The sequence below is a fragment of the Camelus ferus genome, chromosome 22 (genome assembly GCF_009834535.1).
Source record: "Camelus ferus isolate YT-003-E chromosome 22, BCGSAC_Cfer_1.0, whole genome shotgun sequence".
In the NCBI taxonomy this organism is placed as follows: Eukaryota; Metazoa; Chordata; class Mammalia; order Artiodactyla; family Camelidae; genus Camelus; species Camelus ferus.
Window position 1 is genome coordinate 2,088,511 of NC_045717.1, and position 20,876 is coordinate 2,109,386.

Here is a 20,876-nt window from a genome sequence, read left to right on the forward strand (position 1 = left end):
GGGTGGCTGCTGGGGTCCGTTCAAGGGCTGGGAGCTCATGGCAAGTCTGCAGTCCCAGGGGAGCCAGAAAACAGGGCCTGGCCAAGGATGCCGGGGAGGGGGCGGGGCTGGAGGCGCAGGTCGTCCGGGGCTCCCGCGGTCGCCACCCGGTGGGCGAGGCTGGAGTTGCACCGTGGGGCCGGCTCAGCCTTGGGGGCGGGGCCGGGGCGGGGGTGGAGCCTGCCAAAGAATCAGGTTACCTCTGGCCCCTCCTCTTTCAGTGGGAACTCAGTTCCTAGTGTCAGCGACTTGAGCTGGTTTAAGCATCAGAAGGCACTTGCTGGCTCCTGGAACTGAAAAGTCTGGTAGCTTCAGGCATGAGTGTGTGTGTATTTCATTGGAGTCTCGTCCCGCTCATGAAGAAGGCGGCATTGGGCAGAGGAGGGCAGCGGGGCCCAGGTCTGCTCCTCTGTCTCCCTCAGCCCGACGTGTTCCACCAGCCAAGCGCCTGTTGCAAGCCCCACACGTGCATGCGGGGAGGGGGTGCCGAAGCAGACAAGATCCCCCCTCTCAGAGGGAGGCTGTGGTCCAGCAGAAAGTCAGATAATGATATTTTAGTGACGTCTGAGATAAATGCTGAGAAGGGAAGGTGCCAGGGACCCAGGGCTGAATCAAGGGGCGTCCGGCCTTATTTGGGCTTTCAGAGAAGGTTGACTGAAAAGGGTCTTCAGGTAGAGACCGGGCAAACAGCCATTTGCCTTTCCCTTGAGTCTGGGGGTCTCCGAGCAGGGCCTCGGGGATCTGGGAGCCTGGCTGCACCAACAGCAGCCTGGCTCAGTTGGGAAAAGCTCTTCCTGAGTTCCCTGCACAGGAACACGAAGCGGGCTGCAGGCACCTGCCTCCGTGCTTTTTCTCTCCCGCCCCAGGGCAGGCACGTGTGGGAGAGGTGAATCCTAAGGAGACCCCCGTGGGCTGGGAGTTTCTCCCTGCGAGGTGCTTCTTAAGCGAACTTGGGGAGGAAGCTGCGTGGGAGGTGAGCCCTGCAGCCCGCCCTCGTCCCCAGCGCCCGCTGCTTCCCTTCCAGCCAAGGAGAGATGCCACCTCTACTGCGAGTCCAAGGAGACCGGGGAGGTGGTGTCCATGAAGCGCATGGTGCACGATGGGACGCGCTGCTCCTACAAGGACGCCTTCAGCCTCTGCGTGCGCGGGGACTGCAGGGTGAGTGCGGGGAGGCCGGTGCTGCGGGAGCACAGGGCCGCCGGCTCAGGCCTCGGCTTCGCCAGGTCGCTGGGAGGAGTCACCGAGGCTGAGCGTGCAAAGTGCTGGAAATGGCACCTGGATCGGGGCAGGTGCTCAGCCGATGTCACATCCCTCCCCCCACTCTCCCCTCGTGTCGGAGGTTCTCAGAGTTGAGTCCAAGGAGCCACCTGGCGAGCTTGTGGCTCTGCCTCAGAGATTCTGATTCTGTCGGTCAAGGCTGTGGCCCGGAGCATGAGTTTTACCAGTGACCCAGGTGATTCCGATGCATGTGGTCCTCAGGGGACCCCTCGTGAAGCACTGCCAGTCAGCATCGGACAGCTTACTCTTGATAGAGGTGGCCCACCATGGCTCTCGTTGGTCTTGCTTTTTGTAAACAGGCCCTGCTGTGTTTTCTGTTACTCTCATGCCTTTGGCTTCAGTCTTAGGCTGTCACAAGAAGCAACCGAGGGGCACCCTCGGCATATAAGAGTAACAAGGGTGCAGGCTTGCCCGCTGCCAGACTCCCTAGAAACAGCTGGAAGCCTCTGTAGTTTGTGTAGGTGAGACTGACTGTAGGTGTCCCAGAGGCTCTCTCGTCTTACCTTCCTGAGAGGCGAGCGCCCTCAGGATGTCTCCGCAGAGAGCCTGGCAGAATGCCGCCGGCGCCTGGAGGAGGGGGGTGAGGCGGGCAGAGCAGGGAGGTGGGCTGCGGGGCAGCTGGAGGTGTGCTCGGGGCTCCTGTCCCCTCACGGGGGTTCGGCTGGACGGCAGCCCATGGAGACGGAGGCTCCCTGGAGACTCAGCACGGGGGGCCGGGAGGGGGCTCGCCCAGCCTCAGTCTGGCAAGGAGGCCCGGCCACAGTCTGCTCAGACCCCAAATACTCAACCAAATACTTACAAAGACAGCAGTGTCTCCCCTGTACCTGGGGAGGGTGTTTAATTTACGGAGGTGACTGACTGACTGATGACACAGGCATCAATGCCACTGTAAGAAAAACTTATTAGAAAAAAAAATTAAAAACAACAACAAAAAAGACAAAAAGAAAAAGAAGGGCTTCTTACTTGCACTTCCTGAGGGAAGGGCATGCCGTGCTGTGCAGAGCCCCGTGGGGAAGCAGCAGGGTCAGCTGGGAGGCAGACAGGAGCAGGGGACAGCCTGGGCTGGAGCCGCCACTGGGGCTTGCCTGGGAAAGGCAGGGCAGGGCAGAGTAAGCAGGCTTTGGGCAGGAGGGGTCTCTAGACTCCCGGCACCTGCCCCTGGGGTGATTTAGGGCAGAGACATACAGGCTTGGTGTGTGAGTTCGATGCAGGGGGTGATGGGAGGGGTCAGTTGGTTTGTGTAGGAAAGGTGTGCCCCCTTTGCTGTCCCTAAGAACTGGCTGGCTAGCTAGCCCTGGGAGGGGTGGTCTCTCCCTGGCTGACAAGATTTTCAAGATGTCAAAACATCATAAATAGTGGGGAGGATGTAGCTCAGTGGTAGAATGTGTGCCTAGCGTGTGTGAGGTCCTGGGTTCAATCCCCAGCACCTCCTCTAAAAATAAATAAACCTAATTACCCACTTCCCAAAAAACAACAACAACAACAACAAAAAACAAATTAAAAAAAAGTTTTTAAAATCATAGCACACAGAAAATGTTTTAAAACCGTGAGTGATTGCAATAGCCCAGGAAACATTTAGTAGTGGAAGTAGCTTTAGATGCCCGCTGTGAGTATGGTCCAAACCTAACAGGGAAGTGGGAACACGAGTGCACCCTCTTAGTGGGCGTGGCTAGAGCCCCGCTCCTGACACTGATGACTGGAGAACAGGGTATTTCATTAATTAAGGGTGATTTTGAACAAATAACAGTAGGATGATAAATTTTTGGATCATTACAAAATGTTTGCATTTAGATGTGATCACATTGCAAAAGTTAGAAAACAAAGGGGAGTGAAAGGAAAGATGGAAAACACGCAAAGGAAATGTGAGTAACAAGATGAAAGTAGGAGTCTTCATAACACGTGTGAATGTGGAACTCTTCGTTGAAAAAAATCTGATATCCAAGTGGAAGCTGACAAAGAATATCAAAATACAATGACTCAGGAAGTTTAAAAGTGAAATGACAGCAAAAGATGTGTCAGGAGAATAAAGACACACACACACACACACAGGAGGGAGTGAGGAATTAAATGAGGCCGTGAAGATGCTAATTCCATTTCCAATTTGGGGGGGTTTTCCCTATGTGTCCAGTAAAGCTATTGTCTGACACCAGCTGGGTGTCCTACCGTTCGACCCAATTCTGATACTACCTGCACAGGAAATTCTGAGGGTTTTAGGAGGTCTAGCCAGAAACTGGATGAAGACCAAATATATATTTATTATAAATCACAACATCACAACCACTCCGGCCTGACAGGGGTTCTCCCCTTCCTCCCTTCCTCTCCTTCCCCCTCAGCGTCAGCTCCATCCTTCACTCGGGTCTTACTCTGTGCCAGGCAACATGTGACTATTTACAAGGATCATCTCCTCTCATGCTGGCAACAGCCCTGGAAGGCTTTGCTGCTCTGACTCCACATCCCAAATGTGGAAACAAACTTGGAGTTTCTCTGAGACTACTTGGCCAGAAAGTGGCTCTGTGGTCTGTTCATAGTCTAGAGACCCTGCCCTCAAAGGTCTTTGTGAAACAAATGTCCGAAATCAAAGAGCAAAGGGAAAAGAAGCAGTCTCGCAAGAGGCAGTGATGGGAGAATCGTGGTGGGGTGGAGGTGAATTGGCTCTGGGCTTCCTGGCAGCCAGTGCAAAGAGGGAAACCTGTGATGCTGTGACGCATTCTAGTACAGATAGAGGGAGCAGACCGGCTCGGAGGAGAGATGGTCTTCCCTGCTGAGTGTGGATGTGGGTGTGAAAGTGGCCTCAGGCCAAGTGCTCAGGGTGTGGACGTGCAGAGGCCGCTCCCCGTGGAACTGTGGGGCCCTGGGAATGCCTACTGTCAGCAGGGCTATGGGGAGGAAAAGAACGCGAACTTGTTACTGCTTCTGCCAGGTGGCCCTGGGCAAGGGAACGTCCCTGCTCTGTGGGGAACAATTTTCGATACTGGAGGGGACAGTGTTGAGAGGCTTGGTTGAGAGAATGAAGATGAAAGTGTTCCCACCAACTCTTGTCACCTCTTGCCCAGACAACCCAAGCAGGCTAAAGACGACACTGTTCCCGGGGCGGGGGGGGGGGCAGTGTGAGGGAGGGGCCTCCAGGCCTTAGCTTTGGGTGGGACGCCCAGGAGAGGGGCAGAGGCCAGGTGTGATTTGTGTTCACCGGGAGGCCAGCCTGTGGTGCCAGGACAGCCTCGGGACGTGGCCCTGTCTAGACTGTGCAGATGAGCGGATGAGTGACGGGGATTGGTTGGTCCCTGGTGGGCACGCAGGGCTTGTCTTGCTCCAAAGCCCCTTCTCCTTCCCCTGTGTCAGAGGCTGCTAAGAACGGCTGCCCATACCCAGGCTGGGGAGGGAACAGCCTCCAGGGGCCGATCGGGGACTGGGGAAGGTGGGATCTCAAATACACCCTGCACCCCTTGCCCCCCCAACAGAAAGTGGGCTGTGACGGGGTGATCGGCTCCAGCAAGCAGGAGGACAAGTGCGGCGTGTGTGGAGGGGACAACTCCCACTGCAAGGTGGTCAAGGGCACGTTCACGCGCTCGCCCAAGAAGCTCGGTGAGTGCGCCCCTCCCTCCCACCGGTGGGTGGCTCTGTCTGGGTCTGACTGTCTTGGCAGAGGTCCCAGAGCGTGAGGTGGAGGGAGAATCCCAGGTGGGGACAGCTGTGCCAGGCCTCGGGGTGGGTGGGGACAGGGAGAATGACAGGACACAGATGCTCAGGGTTTTTATTTGAGGGCACCCCTCTCCAGCCCTCCAGGGCTGGGCTGTCGCCTCCCTAGGTCCCTGCCCCTCCGCTGCTGCGCCCAGCTGGCTGTCAGCAGGACTTGGCCAGGCTGCTCAGTGCAGCCTGCAGCCTGGGGGCAGCCAGTGGTCCCCACAAGACCACAGGATAGGGCTGGGGAACTTGGGGTCTCCAGCCAAGGCGGGCTCTGGGAAGACAGCCCTCTGGGTGAACCCCCTTCCAGAGCCACGTCCCTGCCTGGCCCTCAGTGCTCTGGGTGGACCTGAGCAGCTGGCTACTCTGCCTCTGTCTGAAATGGGGAGAAACCACTTTGGTTCACCTCTTTTGGAAGAAGATGAAGGAGCAACCTGCCCAGACTCCACTCAGAGCTGGTGCCAGCGTCCTGGGAGCCCACCCTCCGCACGACCCCGCTTGAGCAAGGGGTCTTCAGTCTACAGATTGAGCTGCCGAGGTCCAGGGAGGCCACGCAGTTTGCTGAAGGTCTCCCTCCTGGCCGTGACCTCTTAGCTCTGAGCCCAGGCGTGACTTCAGGGCCACTCACGACGGTGCCCACCAAGTTCTCGATGGGGAGGCCGTGGGAGTCCCTGGATCTGAAGATGAGCAGGAGGGCTGGGACTGGCTGGGATACTGCAGTTTTCCCGTGGGCCCCTCTCTGGGTGGATGATCAGAGCCCACAAAATATTGGGCCCCTGGAACCACCTTTGAGGGCGAGGCCCTTTTTGTGTTGCCGGCATTCGACGGCCTCTCCCCTCTCATCTGGCTTTGTCTCCCCACATCCCTACAAAGGTTACATCAAGATGTTTGAGATCCCGGCAGGAGCCAGACACCTGCTTATCCAGGAGGCAGACACCACCAGCCACCACCTGGGTGAGTGTCAGAGCCCAGACAATGCGGTGAGGCTCTTCTGGGGATCGGGGGCCTGGCTGGGAGGCGTGGCTGCAGCCCCACCTCCCCTGTCCCTGCTCCGCCTACTTGGTGGATCTCTCCTGGGGTCATTTCCCAGTGGAGAGGCCAGAGGTTGGGACCGGAGGGCTCCCCTGGCAGCGGCTGTGGAGGGACACGTGTCTCTGACATGCCGCACCTCCCCACCTGGCGGAGGGCGGCTGGGAGACAGAGGGCCCTGCTCCCCACAACGCCCCCAACCTGTGCAAACCAGAGCCCCCTGCCGGCCTCCTGGCGATGAGCCTGGACTCCGCCCCTGGGTGATCGTGGCGGTGGGGGTTGCTGTCTTCTGCCATCCTCAGCTGTCAAGAACCTGGAGACAGGCAAGTTCATTTTAAATGAAGAGAATGACATAGACCCCAATTCCAAATCCTTCATCGCCATGGGTGTGGAGTGGGAGTACCGGGACGAGGATGGCCGGGAGACGCTGCAGACCATGGGCCCCCTCCATGGCACCATCACCGTGCTGGTAAGTCGGGGCAGGGCCTGAGCCTCCCTGCATCCTTCACGGCCTGCCCCTTGGACCTCTTTGTGTCAGAGTGAGGAACAGACAGAGAGCTGCCAGTCGGGGCTCTGGGCCCTGTGTTGACCCCCAGGTGACCTTAGGACAAAATCCCTGTAAAGTTTTAGGTTTCCCCTCTGGGTGACATTCGCGGCCACCTTTCATCACGCTTGTTCACGTCTGCCATGGCATCCAAACCCCGCACATCCCTGGGAGTGACCGACAGGGCTCCGGAAATTAGACCCAGGTCACCCGGACTTTGTCCCTGAGCAGGACCGGACCCCAGGTCTCCTGAGCCCAGGACCACAGGCTGCTCCTGGCGACGGGAATACAGAGGGGCTTGATTTTGCTTATCACTTTTTAAAGATTAATTTTAATTGCACAAGTAATACATTTTATCAGTAAAAAAGTTTAAAATACCTCAGATAGTGGGAAGGGTATAGCTCAGTGGTAGGGTGCATGCTTAGCAGGCATAAGGTCCTGGGTTCAATCCCCAGTACTTCCACTTAATAAATAAATAAATAAATAAATAAATAAATAAATAATAAATTGATTAATTAATTAATCTAATTACTTACCCCCTACCCCCAAAAAATTTAAAAAAAAAACCACCACAGATAAGGCTCAGGTGCCTTTGCCCCCCGTGAGGTGAGCGCAGCGTGGCTGGGCCGGGGCCCCTGGACCCGGCGCCCACACCGGGCGTGCAGCTGCTGAGCGCGTGCTTCGGGTGCGCTGTGCCGCTCTGCTCCCTTCACCTGCATGCACTGTTCATCCCCCAAAATAACCAATCCACAATCAGGAATAAGAATAGAAAAGAATTTTATTTGAGCCAAACTGAGGACTAGCCTGGAAGCCAGCTTCCCAGATTACTCTGAAGAAGCAGGGTTTCCAGCACAGTTTTGTGTCTTGTGAGAACAAACAAACACGAACAAGTCAGGGGTGCGTTTCTTCAAGGTTTAAAAAAAAAAGACCAGCACATACACAGCGAGTCAGTACGACCTTTTTTTTTTAAGCAGGTTTATTAACTACCAGATTTGTGTGCAGCCCTTTTGTTTTCAGCCTCATAGGATCTGATCAAAATACAGCTTTCCCTGGGAAATTAGGTTTCCTCTCCACCCCTTCACGGCCATCATGCTGCTCATTTGTAATACAGTGAGGTTAACCCCTGATGTCCGCATTCCATGTTGTGTTCCCTCTGCCACCTAACTGGTCTCATCACTGAGAGAGGACCTGCACTGGCATCTCAGGAAGGGAGGCGTTGAATCTTTATCTTTAACATAAATAGTCTTTATTTCTGGTCAGTGTGCCCTCTTCTTTAATAATTAAAGCAGGTGTACAATATATGTTTGATGGGCCACAAACAGCCTTAATTTTAGCTAGCCAAAAATTCAGGTTAACTTACGGATAAGCCAGAATGACTTCCCCACATCTCAAAATGTGAAAATTTCTTTTATCAAACACCTTTGGTGCCCTGCCTTTGTTAATGCGTATACAGCCGGGCCTCGGTGTCTGCCATTCCTGTATTGGTAAATCTGTCTACTGAAATGTATTTTGAATCCCAAAATCGGTACAGGCACAGCTCAGGAGGTGGTGCAGGGTGGGTTCCAGACCGCCGCCACACACAAATATCGCAAAACGCAAGTCACGTGGATGTTTTGGCTTCCCAGTGTGTATAAAAGCTGTGTTACACTCTTCTGCAGTCTGTCAGGTGTGTGATAGCCTTATGTCTGTAAAAACAATGTGCAGACCTTAATTAAAAAATACGAAACAAAAAACCAGTTACATTAGTAACACCAAAGTTGACTGGGCACAGGTCACCCTCACAAATAGAACAGTAATGAAAAAGTTGGAAATATCGTGGGAATGACCAAAATGTGACACAGAGACACGGAGTGAGGAAATAAGTGCCCTTGACAAATGGCCCCGACAGACCTGCAGCGTGCTGGGCTGCCACCAGCCTTTAATTGGTAAAAAACGTAATACCTGAGATGCTGCGGGCTTGCCCTGCAGAGAGAGAGTGCACGGGATCGGTGAGCTTCGTTCAGGCACTGGCCGTGAGTTCAGTGTTCGTGGATCAACAGTATGCATCAAGGAAGGTGTCTTCAAACAGAAACACACCTCACATAAGGTTGTGCATTGACAGTTGAATATGTCATGACTGAAGTTTTGCAGGACCCTGATGAGAAGTGGTTCGGTCCTGAATTCGGCGTCTGCCGGGGCTTTCTAGAACCTGACTACCATGAGTGACGAGCACGGGCCACGTGTGTCCCTGGGGCTGGCCCTCCTGGCCCGGCCGTGGAGGTAGGGTGGCGGCGGGCAGACGCATTCACGGCCCTCTCTGGCGCAGGTCATCCCGCAGGGAGACGCTCGGGTCTCGCTGACCTACAAGTACATGATCCATGAGGACTCGCTCAACGTGGACGACAACAATGTCCTGGAGGACGACTCCGTGGGCTACGAGTGGGCCCTGAAGAAGTGGTCCCCCTGCTCCAAGCCCTGCGGCGGAGGTGAGGGCCTTCTCAGAGTTGGGGCCCCGAGGGGGCCCGGGCCGGGCCCACAGTCCCTGCTGGCTGTCTGGCTTGAGGGACGAGCCATGTATGAGGAGACTGGCCCCAGGACCAGGGAGGCCGAGCCAGTGACCTCTGCCCGGGTGACCAGGGCCTAGCCCCACCTGGGAAAGGGGCAGAGGGCGGGCAGGAAGGGTGGGTGCTCAGGGCGGCTGGCCAGAGGCAGCCAGGGGGTACGTGTGGGGCCTGGACGGCACCAGCATGCACCTGCGTCAGTGTGGGCAGCAGGGCTGGCCTGGCCGGAGGCTGTGACGGTGGCTTGGGTGGATTCCTGTGACATCACACGCACAGGCACAGGAAAGACTCAGGCCGTGCTGGAGACCAGGGCCACTCTGCAGAGGATCCTCCTAAAAGGCATTTCCTTCGTGGGGCAGAGCTGGGTGCAGAGGGGTTTCACCTACTCCAGACCTCAGAGAGTCCACGGTCAGGTGGAACATACAGATGGACAGGAAGTTCTGATCCGCTTGGTGTGGTCACTGCTCCTTGCAGTGGGGGAAGCTGGAGGACATAGAGGCAGGAGAAGGCAGCTCAGCCTGCAGGACGGAGCTCCCTCAGATGCCATGAGGGGCCCCACGCCTTGAGGACACAGGGGACTTCTCTGAGGGGCACCCACTCCCAAGCCTGGGCAGGTGGAAGGTGCTCCCCCAGGGCCCCTCCCTGGGCAGATGGCATTCCCTCCTTCCACTGAGCCTCCCGGCCCCCCGGATTTCACGGGCACATCCTGCTGATCCTCCCTCCTGCGTCTCCCTTCGGCCCCATCTGCTGTTACTGTCTTCCCGGTCCTGGCACCGCCCTCACTGCCCCGCTGGCCTTTGTGTGTCCACTCTCACTCCAGAGTGACCCCTGTAGGACAGATCAGACTGTGCCTTCCTGGTGTCATAGGTTTCAACAGCTGCCTCTACTCTTGGGCTCAAAAGCAAAATTCTCCTGGCCTCCAAGTTCTAAGCTGACTGCTTCCACTGTGTTGGTGCCCCCAGCCCTGGCTCACCAGGCCCTGTCCACACTGGCCTCAGATGCTTTTCCTGGACATGCTGTGCTCCTGCCTCAGGGCCTTTGCACAGGCCATCTCCTCCCCCCAAGAGCCCCTTCCACCACCTTCTCACTAAACCAGCACCCCTCCATCCTCTGTTTCCTGGGACATGTCTCCAGACACCCAGGCTAAGTCAGACGGCCCAGCCATGTTCTCTCATGCCTTGCCCACAAGGCCGAGGTTTCGAGACCTCGGCGCTGTCGACATCTTGGGCTGTGTTATTGTCTGCTGTGGGCGCTTCCTCACGCCTTGTAGGTTATGGAGCAGCATCCCCTGCCTCTACCTGTTAGATGTCAGTGGCATCTCCCCCAGTGACAACAAAGTGTCCCAGACTTTGCCAGATGTCCCCAGGGGACAAAATCGCCCCCTGTTGAGAACTGCTTCACTAGACAGGTGGCAGGGGGAGCCTTGCAGGCCGTGTTCTGTGTTTAGCCAGGTCCTCGGTGCATAGTAACTCAAGGTGGAGAAGATGACTCAGCGATGGGGGAGGAAGTAGGGCCTCCCTCCTGCCCCAGGAAGCCAGCCAAGAGGCCAGGGGAGAAACTGGCCAAGCTCCCTGGCCTCTCGCCCTCATTTGGCCTGGGGTGCCGGGTGGACACCACCCTGGACGTCTCTAGGCCCGGCTTGGGGAGGACGTCTCCACTGGCCGGGTGGGGAGGACGGGGCTAGGGGGCCCCGGCGCCCCATGGAGCCCCCTCGAGCTCTCGTCTTCAGGGTCGCAGTTCACCAAGTATGGCTGCCGCCGGAGGCTGGACCACAAGATGGTGCACCGAGGCTTCTGCGACGCCCTCTCAAAGCCCAAAGCCATCCGCCGGACTTGCAACTCGCAGGAGTGCTCCCAGCCTGTGTGAGTGCCCCGGGCTCCCTGGCTCCCCTGGCCCCGAGCCTGGGGTCCCCCTGGAGGAGGGGAGGGCAGGGCCCCGGACTCCTGTGGAGGGAGGTGCAGGATCTGGGCCCCCAGGGTCACTCTGGGCCTCACATCCCCTGAGACATTTGATGGATTCTTTCTCACTCACCGTGTTTCATGGTGTCTTAAGATGCTGTGAGGCGCCCCCCTGCTTCAGACTTCTGAACGGAAACAGTAATGTGCCTCTTAGTAGTGACAACAGGTGTTAATGCTCAGATGGGGAAACTGAGGCCCCGCGGATGCAGGGCTCACTTCTGTGGAAGATGTCTCCCCAGCAGCTCATCGCAGGGGCTGCGGAGCTGACCCTCTGGCCCCGGGGTCTGGCAGGGCTGCATTTTCGGGCCCAGGTTCCTTTTGTAGGGTCTGGAGTGGGGAAGATGGTGGGTAAATAGGCAGGTGGCAGCCGTACAGGGACAGATGCTAAGGGCATCCATGCTGCCAGAAGGGTTTATGATGTCAGCAGAGGCTAGGGTCAGAGGGCAGAGCCGGGAGCCTAAGGAGAAACAGGTTGGCAGGGCCCCTCAGTCCTGGGTTCTCCATGGCCACCCCCCCACCCCCAACCAGGGTCTCCCAGCAGTGGACATGCACGGCGTCCCTCATCTGCAGGACCTCAGACGGAGGCACAGCTGGCCTCCAGGGCGCCTTCATGACAGCAGGGAAGATGCGCCTGGGGGAGCCAGCTGCCCTCCCTCTGTCCACCTGGTTGTCCGGGGCTGACCGTGGGCTGCTCTGCCCTGGCAGGTGGGTCACGGGCGAGTGGGAGCCATGCAGTCAGAGCTGCGGGCGGACGGGCACGCAGGTGCGCTCCGTGCGCTGCGTTCAGCCGCTTCACAACAACACCACGCGCTCCGTGCACACCAAGCACTGCAATGACGCCCGACCCGAGGGCCGCCGCGCCTGCAACCGTGAGCTCTGCCCCGGTCGGTGGCGGGCAGGACCCTGGTCCCAGGTAAGCAGCCCCCCGCCCTGTGTCCTCAGCCCCCACACCAAGCTTGGGTGGGACTGAGGTGGCCAGGGTGGTCCACCTTGGCCCGGGTGCCGAGGTCTTGCCCCGGGCCACGTCCTGTAGGTCCCAGGGCACTGGTGGCTCCACGCAGCGAGTGCTCTGCTGAGAGACCCAGAGGAGTGCGTGTCTTCACTCTGCAGGGCAGAGGCTCCCAGGTGCTATGGGGGCCTGGACCCCCAGTAAACAGGGCAGCCTGGGCTCCGGGACACAAGGAGAGGCCTGAGCTCTCGTTTCTGGGGGCCGAGGTTAAACTTGCAGGAGGGGACACGAGCAGGGGATGGCTTACACTTGGGCCGGAGGAGCAGTTCTGGGGGCCGGACTGAGCTGATGTGAGCACTGACATCCAGCCCACAGGCCTGGTGGGTCGGGGTCCCCACAACCAGATTCACTCAGAAGGTGCTGCACTCCTGGTTATGCTTTATTCTAACAAAAACACAGAGTAGACTCAGCAAATGGGAATAGTGCTTGGGTGAAGTCTGGAGGAAGCCAGGCGCAAGTGTCCAGGCATCCAGGGTCTGCACTGGGGATCAGTCACACAAGCACAGGGTGCCTGCGTGCTGGACATCCGGTACTGCAGCCCCGGACCCCAGAGGGAACGCGGCTGCTTGCCAGAAATCACACTCATGGTGTGAACCAACCAGACAAGCTGGTGCAGCCTGATCCCAGGCCTCGGGCATCCGAAGCACTCTCACCCGACAGACCCGTCCATGAACTTGGCTCCCAGGAGCCACCCAAGGCCCAGTCCCAGGACCAGGCCTTGCCTGGGGCTGGGCAAGTGTGAGCCGCCCAGGTCGCCTGAGTCAGCCCCGCCCCATACACGTGGCGGGGACTTGAGAATCATCCTTAGGCAGGGCTGGGCTGAGCTGAGGACCCAGAAGTGCCAAGGCCTGTCCAGCCCTGGGTATTCGCTCTCTCTAACCCACTTCAGAGCCCAGGAGATTGAGGCAGCCGCCCGGGGCCAGGGCAAGGCCGGCCGGCCTCTCGCTCGCAATCTCCCCTCTGTCCCTCGCCACCTCCCACGTGCGTGGGGAGCCCTTCCAGAACCAGCCTGACTGGTCACTCTCTGCCTGCAGTGCTCTGTAACCTGTGGCAACGGCACCCAGGAGCGGCCCGTGCTCTGCAGGACCGCGGACGACAGCTTCGGCATCTGCCGGGAGGAGCGGCCTGAGACGGCGCGGATCTGCAGGCTCGGCCCCTGTCCCCGTAAGCTCCCTGCATGCAGCGGGCCCGGGGAGGCCGGGGCAGGTGGGGGGTGTTGGTCCAGGCAAATGCAGCTCTCCCCACAACTGGCTGAACTCAGCATCTGTGAACTTAAAGGAGGAGCTGAGCCCTCCCAGGCCTGGGCCGGGACCTTCCCTGGCAGGGAACAGAAGGAACTGGCAGCGGCCAGGCTCACCTCTGGGCCAGTCCTAGTTAAAGATGGCGCGGACTCAGCCCACCCCTGCCTTCCCGGCACTCCCTTTGGTCTGGGGGACAGAAACCAGATTCACAGTGACTGCACATCGGGGCTCAGGCCATGCCTGTGCGAGTAGGGGGTGTCTGTGGGAGTGGGGGTGTCTTGGGAGTAGGGGAGTCTGTGGGAGTGGGGGAGTCTGTGGGAGTGGGGGAGTCTGTGGGAGTAGGGAGTGTCTGTGGGAGTGGGGGAGTCTGGGAGTGGGGGAGTCTGTGGGAGTGGGGGTATCTGTGAGAGTAGGGGGTGACTGTGGGAGTAGGGGGTGACTGTGGGAGTAGGGGGTGACTGTGGGAGTAGGGGGTGTCTGTGGGAGTAGGGGAGTCTGTGGGAGTAGGGGTACCCAACACGGAGAAAAACCAGACGGCCGGCTCCGTGCAGGCGCCCTGCCAGCGCTGGACGCACATCGTCTCCTTTGGTGCCCACAGCAGCTCAAGACGTAGCCCTGGCGCCGAGTCCCTTCTGCAGAGGAGTGGGCTAGGGGTCAGGTGTGCCTGCCCCAGCCTGGGGGGTGGAGGGGTCGGCCCAGGACTCACCTGTTCCGGGTACTTCCTGAGCCAGCTGTCAGGACGCTGCTCAGCCCGGGAGCAGGGCGCAGCAGGGACCCAGGGGACAGTACAGAGACAAGGAGGCGCTGGCGGGGCCTGAGGGTGGGGGTCGTTGCTGTAGCTGCTCCATGGAGCTGAGACCCGGGGTGCTTGGGCTGGGGCAGGCAGGGGTTGTGCCCGGACAGGGTGTTTGGGGCCTGTCTGTCCCAAGTGAGAACACGAATGCCACTCCGGGGAGGTGGGGTCCTCCTGGCACCCCCACCCAAGGACGCCAGGAGCTGCGGAGCCCTCCTGCCTGGGGTGGGGGGTCAGGGGCCTCAGCCTGCTGGCCCAGGAGCCACAGCCTCCTTTCTTCCCGCCCAGGAAACACAGTCCGATCCCTCCAAGAAGAGCTACGTGGTTCAGTGGCTGTCGCGACCGGACCCCGACTCTCCAGCCCAGAAGACGTCGTCAAGTAACCGGCCCGTTTATAACTCTGCCTCTGCCCTCCAGTGCATGCCCTGCGCCTTGTGGAGCTTGCCGTGGGCGCCCCTCCTCTCTTTCTATGGAAAACTCCCCTGACTCTTCCTGAGCGCTCTCTTGGTTGAATCTGTTTTCTCCGGGCCTCTGTGCTCGGCTGTCTCCTTCGGAGCCACCTGGCCGCCTGGTCGGGAGGGCCAGCCTCACAGAGGCACGCCCGGGGCGCCGGCCTCTTGCGGGGGCGCCAGGACCCGGTGATGGCTTGTAAAGGGGCAAAGATCTGTCGTGGTGCTGGAGGGGCCCGAGGCCAAAGTGCACATGTGACCGCTTGGTGACCGCCTCGCGGGGCCACATCCTTCCAGGCTGGAACTGCGGGTCGGAAGTCGAGGGGGAGCCCGCCGGCCCCTCTCACACGCCGCCTGCCAGCGAGGCGAGCCCAGAGGGGCCTCAGGCGTGCGCGCTGCGCCGCCGTCCGGGCGCCCGGCCCGGTGCCGGCAGTGCGTCGGGGGCTCCCCGGCCGCCTCTGCTGCTGCTGCTGCAGCTGCCCCTGTGCTCAGTGTGTCCTCCTGACTCGTGCGCCTGCGGCCTGCTTCCTGTGGCCTTTGTGTCCAACTCACACAGCCCTTGACCCCCCGCGCCCTGTCCCCTTGGGGGTTTGGGTCAAGCGGAGGAGGCGGGGAAGGTGTCCCTGCAGGGGACCTTGGGACGCACCGCCACTTCCTTCTCTGTCCGTTCGCTCTAATGGCCTTTGTCATCGTGTGCACACGACCCCATCCACGGGGTGAGAGAGTGAGAAGCTGTCTGATGTGGATGCGAACCCCCACCCGTGTGAACAACTACAAAATTACCTCAATTTTTATTGCTTTTTTGCTTAGATAAAACTATGTAGAAGATGCCTTAAAGTTGAAAGGTAACAGTTGGTGGCTAGCTCCAGTTTCCGAGGGGGGACGTGAGCCAGGCAGCGGGCAGGCAGTGCGGGTCGAGGGGGAGGTGGCCGGCTCACCCACCTTTTGGCCGAGGGTCCGGTTTCCCGGCCCCGGTGGCCCGGGTCCGTGGTCCTCGGGGCCCGGCCCGCCAGCGCTGACTGTTGCTGGAGCCTCTCGGGCGCTGCCTTACACCAAAGGGCGACTGGCCCGGCCCTCGGCGTGACCAGTGTAGCACTCCGCCGGTCACCCCCGCGCCCTGCTCGCGGCACCCCCCTGGACCGCGCCAGCCCTCCCGGCACTCGTTACTGTTATGTACATACTCGGTGCGCCACACCAACTCTCACGACTGTTAACTCCCAACTTTGACCGAGGCGATGCGAGGGGCACGGTGGCTCCGGGAAGGTGCGGCACGGCCCTGGCCTTGTGCTCTGTCTGTATGCACTTTGGTTCATCAGGGACGTTTTGTTAGTGTTTTGTTTGTATTTAATGACGCAGCCTATAAGGTCCCACCGTCGTCGCTTCTCCGGTTTTTTTATGAGACAACGTTAGTGTGTGCCAAAGTGACTGTGAAAATGACCTTTTACTCCTACTAACAGTGGGAGACTCCTTGTCATGCATCCCACAAATAAAAATAAACGTTCCGTGAAACTGGGTGCCTGGGTGTGGCAGGCTGCGGCCTTCTCGTCGTCACCTCCGCGGCCGACGATGCCGGAGACAGAGGCTGTCGGGGCCGTTCTGTTACACTTTGCTCCTCGGTTTCTGAGTCAGTGACCTTCCTGCCGGCCCTCCTCCTGCTGGACACGGGTACCTAGGGCCCACCCACACGTAGGCCCGCGCCCCGCCCTGGACACTGCGCTGTGATTTTGCGGTGTGACGGCTAGTGCTAGGCAAGCCCCTCGCGGGAACGCCTGGGCCCCCTCCTTGGACTAAGGTCTCACCATTGGGCAACGGGCCCCTGGGGAGCTTCTCTCCGACTTTGGGGTCCGTGCCCATGGAGTGGGAATATGGGGTTGGTACCCGAGACGGAGTCCAGGTCACTGTGCCCCGAGCAACCCTCAGGCCACAGCTCTCAGCCCTGGGCTACCTGTTCAGGGAGGGAGCAGTGCCCGTCTGGCCCAGGTAGGGGCTGGCCAGCCCCAGGGGAGTCTGGGTCGGGGAAGAACAAGCTGGCGGTGGCTCTGGGCAGCCAACCTGCGACCTCCATGTCTCCCGAGGCCTGCCCTCAGAAGCCACGGGGCCTGTGTGTCCGCTCCCTTTATGGACACGGACCACACACAGGTCAGCATCCAACAGGGACATCCAGATCTGGGGCCTGGGACATGTCCTGCCAGGGAACCCCTCTCCCTCCCTTTCCTGTGAAGGAGTCCAGTGCCGGGAGGAGGGAGATCGTGAGACAGGATGATCCCCAGCGCCATGGAGACAGGCGTCAGGAGACAGGGCCAGGCCCCCAGTGGCAGCCTGCAGGTGGGAGTCCCAGGCGCCGTGGCTGGGTTCAGCCTGCCCCAAGCTCTGGGCATTGAGAGATTCCCAGCTCAAGAGACAGGAGACCCAGACAACTGCGTCCACTCAGTCTCTCTGCCCAGACAGATCAGAAGGAATCCCCGCAGAAGGCTGCCCACCTAGAGCCACGGGAGGGCCACCAACTGCCAGGGGACAGCCCGGTGCGTGGAGGGTGCCGCGGGCGAGGGTGCCACCCATTTTCTTTAACTTGCTGCACGACCTTTTGAACACTGAAATGGTGATGAGGCTTGAAGTTTTCTCCATCCCATCCTTTCCCAAAGTTTCCGGGATGGAGGTGATTTCGTTCAGGTGGTACATAAAAGTGATCTGAGTTCCACTGAGCAGCCCCTTCCTTTATGACAAGCTCGGGACAAAGTCTCATTTGGCATAAGCTTTGACATCTGCCTCCCACTGGCTCATTTCCCTCCAGCTCAGAGCTTCGCAGGCAGGAGGCTTTCCCTAGGATCTGAGAAATTAAACTTCAACTCTAAAATTAAGGGAACTGCAAATTTTTCTGTGTATTCAAGATTAGGGTCCCCTTTATTTACCTCACAAGTTTTCCATGAATGGCAGTAGTATGAAGTTTCCTTCTAGAATAAACTTTAAGTTAAAAAGGAGTTCATTTAAAGGAGGAAACCACTCAGCAAATAATAACACCGGCAGGATTCGGATTTGGCCAAGATTGTGGGAGTGGCACCCGAGTGACTTCAACTTACAAAAAATGGGTTTCGTCTCCCCAGTTTGCTGTTCACTTGAAGGCGGTAGGTCCTCCTGGTTCGTGGCTGCTGGAAATGACTGAAGACCAATTATTAGAAAACCAAGGTGATCATTTTGGGAGAGACCCTTGGTCAGGCAGTGCCTCAGGGCAGGTGTGTTGCTCAGCCTTCTGGTATAATTTGCATCTCTCTCTGCTAATTCATACTACTTAAAGATACACAGCCTTTTAAGAGTGATTGGTAACAATTATTTTGAAATTTTTTGAGGCTGATACTAGCATAGCCAAGCTCTTGGCCAGTGGCTTTCTCAGTTATCTATTCATCCTGGCGACTGAGGGGAAGGAAAAAAAAAACGCATAACCTAAAAGCTGAGAATTATGTTTTATTCGGTGGACATTCTGAGGACTTCAAGCGCGAGAGGCAGCCCTCAGGTCGCTCTAGGAGACCGCCCCACAGATGTCAAGGAGGAGCCGGGAAACAGGAGTTTTCACAACAAAGACCAGGCAGTCGGAACATCAAACGATTGCTGTTAGTGAAAAAAAACAAAACCTGATATTGCAAGTTAAGGAATTCAGTGGCTTTTCTGTGCATGGGAAGAGTCAGGAGTCTGGGCTCATTGGAGTCTTTCCTTTGATGCACTTAGCTCTCCAGGGCCCGCACCCTGCTGGTTCCCACCCTGAGTCTCCCCAGGGTGCACCATTGCGGGTGGCTGCAGTGTCCTTTGCTTACTGATCTGGCAGGCAGTATTTTTTCATTCGCAATTCATTGACTTATTGTACTTTTTTAAAACATAAAGCAGTGCAGCCCACTGTTCACAGGAAATCAGACACGAAATTCACTCTGTGAGCCGGGTGGAAGGGGGCCCTGGAGCAGGGGCGCGGCCCCGGGGCTGTGCTCTGCCTGCCTCCGGTCCCATTCATCCACGTGCTCGGCCACAGTTGCCGGGCACTCGTGGTCTCAAGCTCTGATCCAGGACCTGGGGACACGCCTGCGCACCTGACCAGAGGTGGGCAAACTTTTCCTCTAAAGGGCTAAATATTTCAGGTGTTGAAGGTCATGTATATGGTCTCTGTTCTGCCCTTGTCGCAGGAGGGCAGCCGTAGGTGATGAATGAATGGCCTGGCTGCTCCAACAGAACCTTATTTACAAAACCAGGCGGAGGGACCGACGTGTCCCATGGGCGTAGCGGGCAGGCCCCTACCCTAGATATGATGCCTGCTTCTCAGGACCCCAGCCTGGCGGGAGACCTGTGAGGGGGGTGCTTAACGCCAGTCTTGTCATCCATGTGGAGGAGGAGGCACAGGTGACGGGAGAAGGTGTCTGTGGGGCAGGGGCGGCCCCGGTCCCAGCAGCCCGGCCGGGCCTAGCTCCTTGTCGAGGGCTGTGCCTCTGGCCTCCCCGCCCCAGCTGATGGCCAAAGCCTGCGGGGAAACGCTGCACCTGGCACTGTCTAAGCCCCCTGGGGTCTGCCTGAGGGCTGTCACGGGTGGTCTGCACACGCTCACCTCAGTGACTGCCGGGGGAGGGGCACCAGCTTCTAACGGGACTGCTCTGATGTCATCTGCCTTGGATATCGGACGTCTGTGTAAACTTTTATCCATGGCTTTAAAACCCTGAAAGCCACATCTCAAGATCTTCCAGTATGATTTCTGGAATCAGCTCTCAACACACGTCCCTCTGCTTTAGCTCCCGACACGTAGGCCTGTTTCTCTGTCTCAAAGTTAGGAAGACCAGGGCTTTTCCTGAACAGCCAATCTGTGCTTACCTCTTCATGGCGCAGATCCTGCCTCTGGGTATGTTTCCTCCGTACTCTGGCCACTTAGAAGCTCCGAGCCAAGGTCAGGTCGCCCTCTGATGGTCCGTGCCTCTGAGTATTCTCCTTGCCGGGAGCGTTGCTATTCTAAAATCCATAATTTCCTTGTTTTGGACTTGCTCGGTCATTCACATTTGTCTTTTTTACATTGATACATTTATGCATTCTCTTGATTCACTGTTCTAGGCTCTGAGATAGAGGGGTGTCCAAAGACAGCTCAGGGCTCTGCCCTTGGTGTCTTTCAGGATAATGAAAAAGTCAAGCATTAGTCACCTTATCTGACAGTTAAATGTGCACTTGCCAACTGGGATGGAGTGCTGGGAAGGGGAGACCCATGGCACCATGAGACCACATACTAGTGGGATTTAACCTCCAAGGGAGGTCTGGCGATGCTTGCCTGAGGACGATGTGTTTTAGCCAAGCCTAGGGGATGAGGGAAGAGAGGACAGCTGGAGGAAGAGGGGAGGTGCAGTATGTGCAAAGGCCCTGTGGCCAGAGGGAGCACACTGCAGAGCAGGGTGATCGAGGCCTGAGTGAGGCTGGAGAGGTCAAGGGGACAGGTCCTCACCCTGAAAACAACCAGGGGCAATGCAAGGGCTTCAGTCTGGACAGTGATGTGGTCACATCGCCAGCCGAAGAACATCATTCTGACTGGAGCAGGTTAGCTAGACGAGGAGGAGGAGGAATGGAGATGGGTGGGCAGAAAGGAGGCTCTTACCACATGCAGCAGAGAAGCAAGGCAGCTTGGCCTCATGGAGGCAGCAGAGAGGGGAACGTGGATACATCTGAGAGCACTGAGGGGGAAATACTAATGGACTTGGAGGTGACCAGTCAGCGGATGCCTGGGGTCCAGCTTGTGCACGTGAAAGGCCATTCTCTGAGATGGGTAGTCCCAGCAGAGGCCATGGGCTTGGGCTGGACGTGTGGAATCCACTTTGGGGACCACAGGGTTTGAAGGATGTTCAGGAGGCAGTTGTATCCAAGAATCTGACGTTCCAGGAGTTTGAGGCTGGTCCAATTCAGTGTGTCTCCAGCCTGTAAGGGGAAATTACAAGCTGGAGCAATGCCGAGGGCAGACATCAGAACCATTGGCCCAGAATGGGAGGGGGCCTGCTTGTCAGCTCTTGTAGGAAGTTTCAGTGAGCCTGCATCACATCACATGTAGAGGTGGGAAGTGCCGTGTGTCGGTGCAGAGTAACTGTGTCAGATGTGGTCCCCGTCAGTGGCTGCCCTGCCCTTCCTTCCTTCCTTCCCACCTTCCCTCTTCCCTTCCTTCCAGTAGGAGATGAGGTCAACCAGGGAGACTGAGGGGAAGGAGGGCACAGAAGAGGGTTACATGGGAGAAGTTTGAAACGTCCATTATAAAGAACGGAGAGTGGCTGAGCAGAGAGACACGGCTGGAGGGTGGAGCCCCCTGAGGTCAGT

At 58.0% G+C, this 20,876-nt stretch overlaps 1 protein-coding gene and 1 long non-coding RNA gene across 4 annotated transcripts in view; one reads left to right on the forward strand and one right to left on the reverse strand.

Moving 5' to 3' along the window:
* ADAMTS2 (ADAM metallopeptidase with thrombospondin type 1 motif 2) overlaps positions 1-20,876 on the forward strand; it is a 205,553-nt gene that overhangs the window by 179,462 nt on the left and 5,215 nt on the right. For 2 of the 3 annotated variants that reach the window (XM_032464908.1, XM_032464909.1), the window contains 9 exons: positions 1,064-1,197; positions 4,776-4,899; positions 5,872-5,952; positions 6,330-6,496; positions 8,877-9,036; positions 10,841-10,973; positions 11,775-11,982; positions 13,113-13,242; positions 14,401-14,491. In XM_032464908.1, coding sequence (XP_032320799.1) covers positions 1,064-1,197; positions 4,776-4,899; positions 5,872-5,952; positions 6,330-6,496; positions 8,877-9,036; positions 10,841-10,973; positions 11,775-11,982; positions 13,113-13,242; positions 14,401-14,491 — 1,228 coding nt within the window. Of the gene's footprint in view, positions 1-1,063; positions 1,198-4,775; positions 4,900-5,871; positions 5,953-6,329; positions 6,497-8,876; positions 9,037-10,840; positions 10,974-11,774; positions 11,983-13,112; positions 13,247-13,607; positions 13,612-14,400; positions 14,492-20,876 lie in introns of all 3 variants that reach the window. The other variant, XM_032464910.1, reaches the window with a different exon arrangement.
* Positions 18,030-20,699, reverse strand: LOC116658958. Its single transcript, XR_004314182.1, has 3 exons — positions 20,170-20,699; positions 19,404-19,538; positions 18,030-18,164 (listed from the first exon to the last, which is right to left on the reverse strand). It is a non-coding gene; the product is annotated as an uncharacterized LOC116658958 (long non-coding RNA).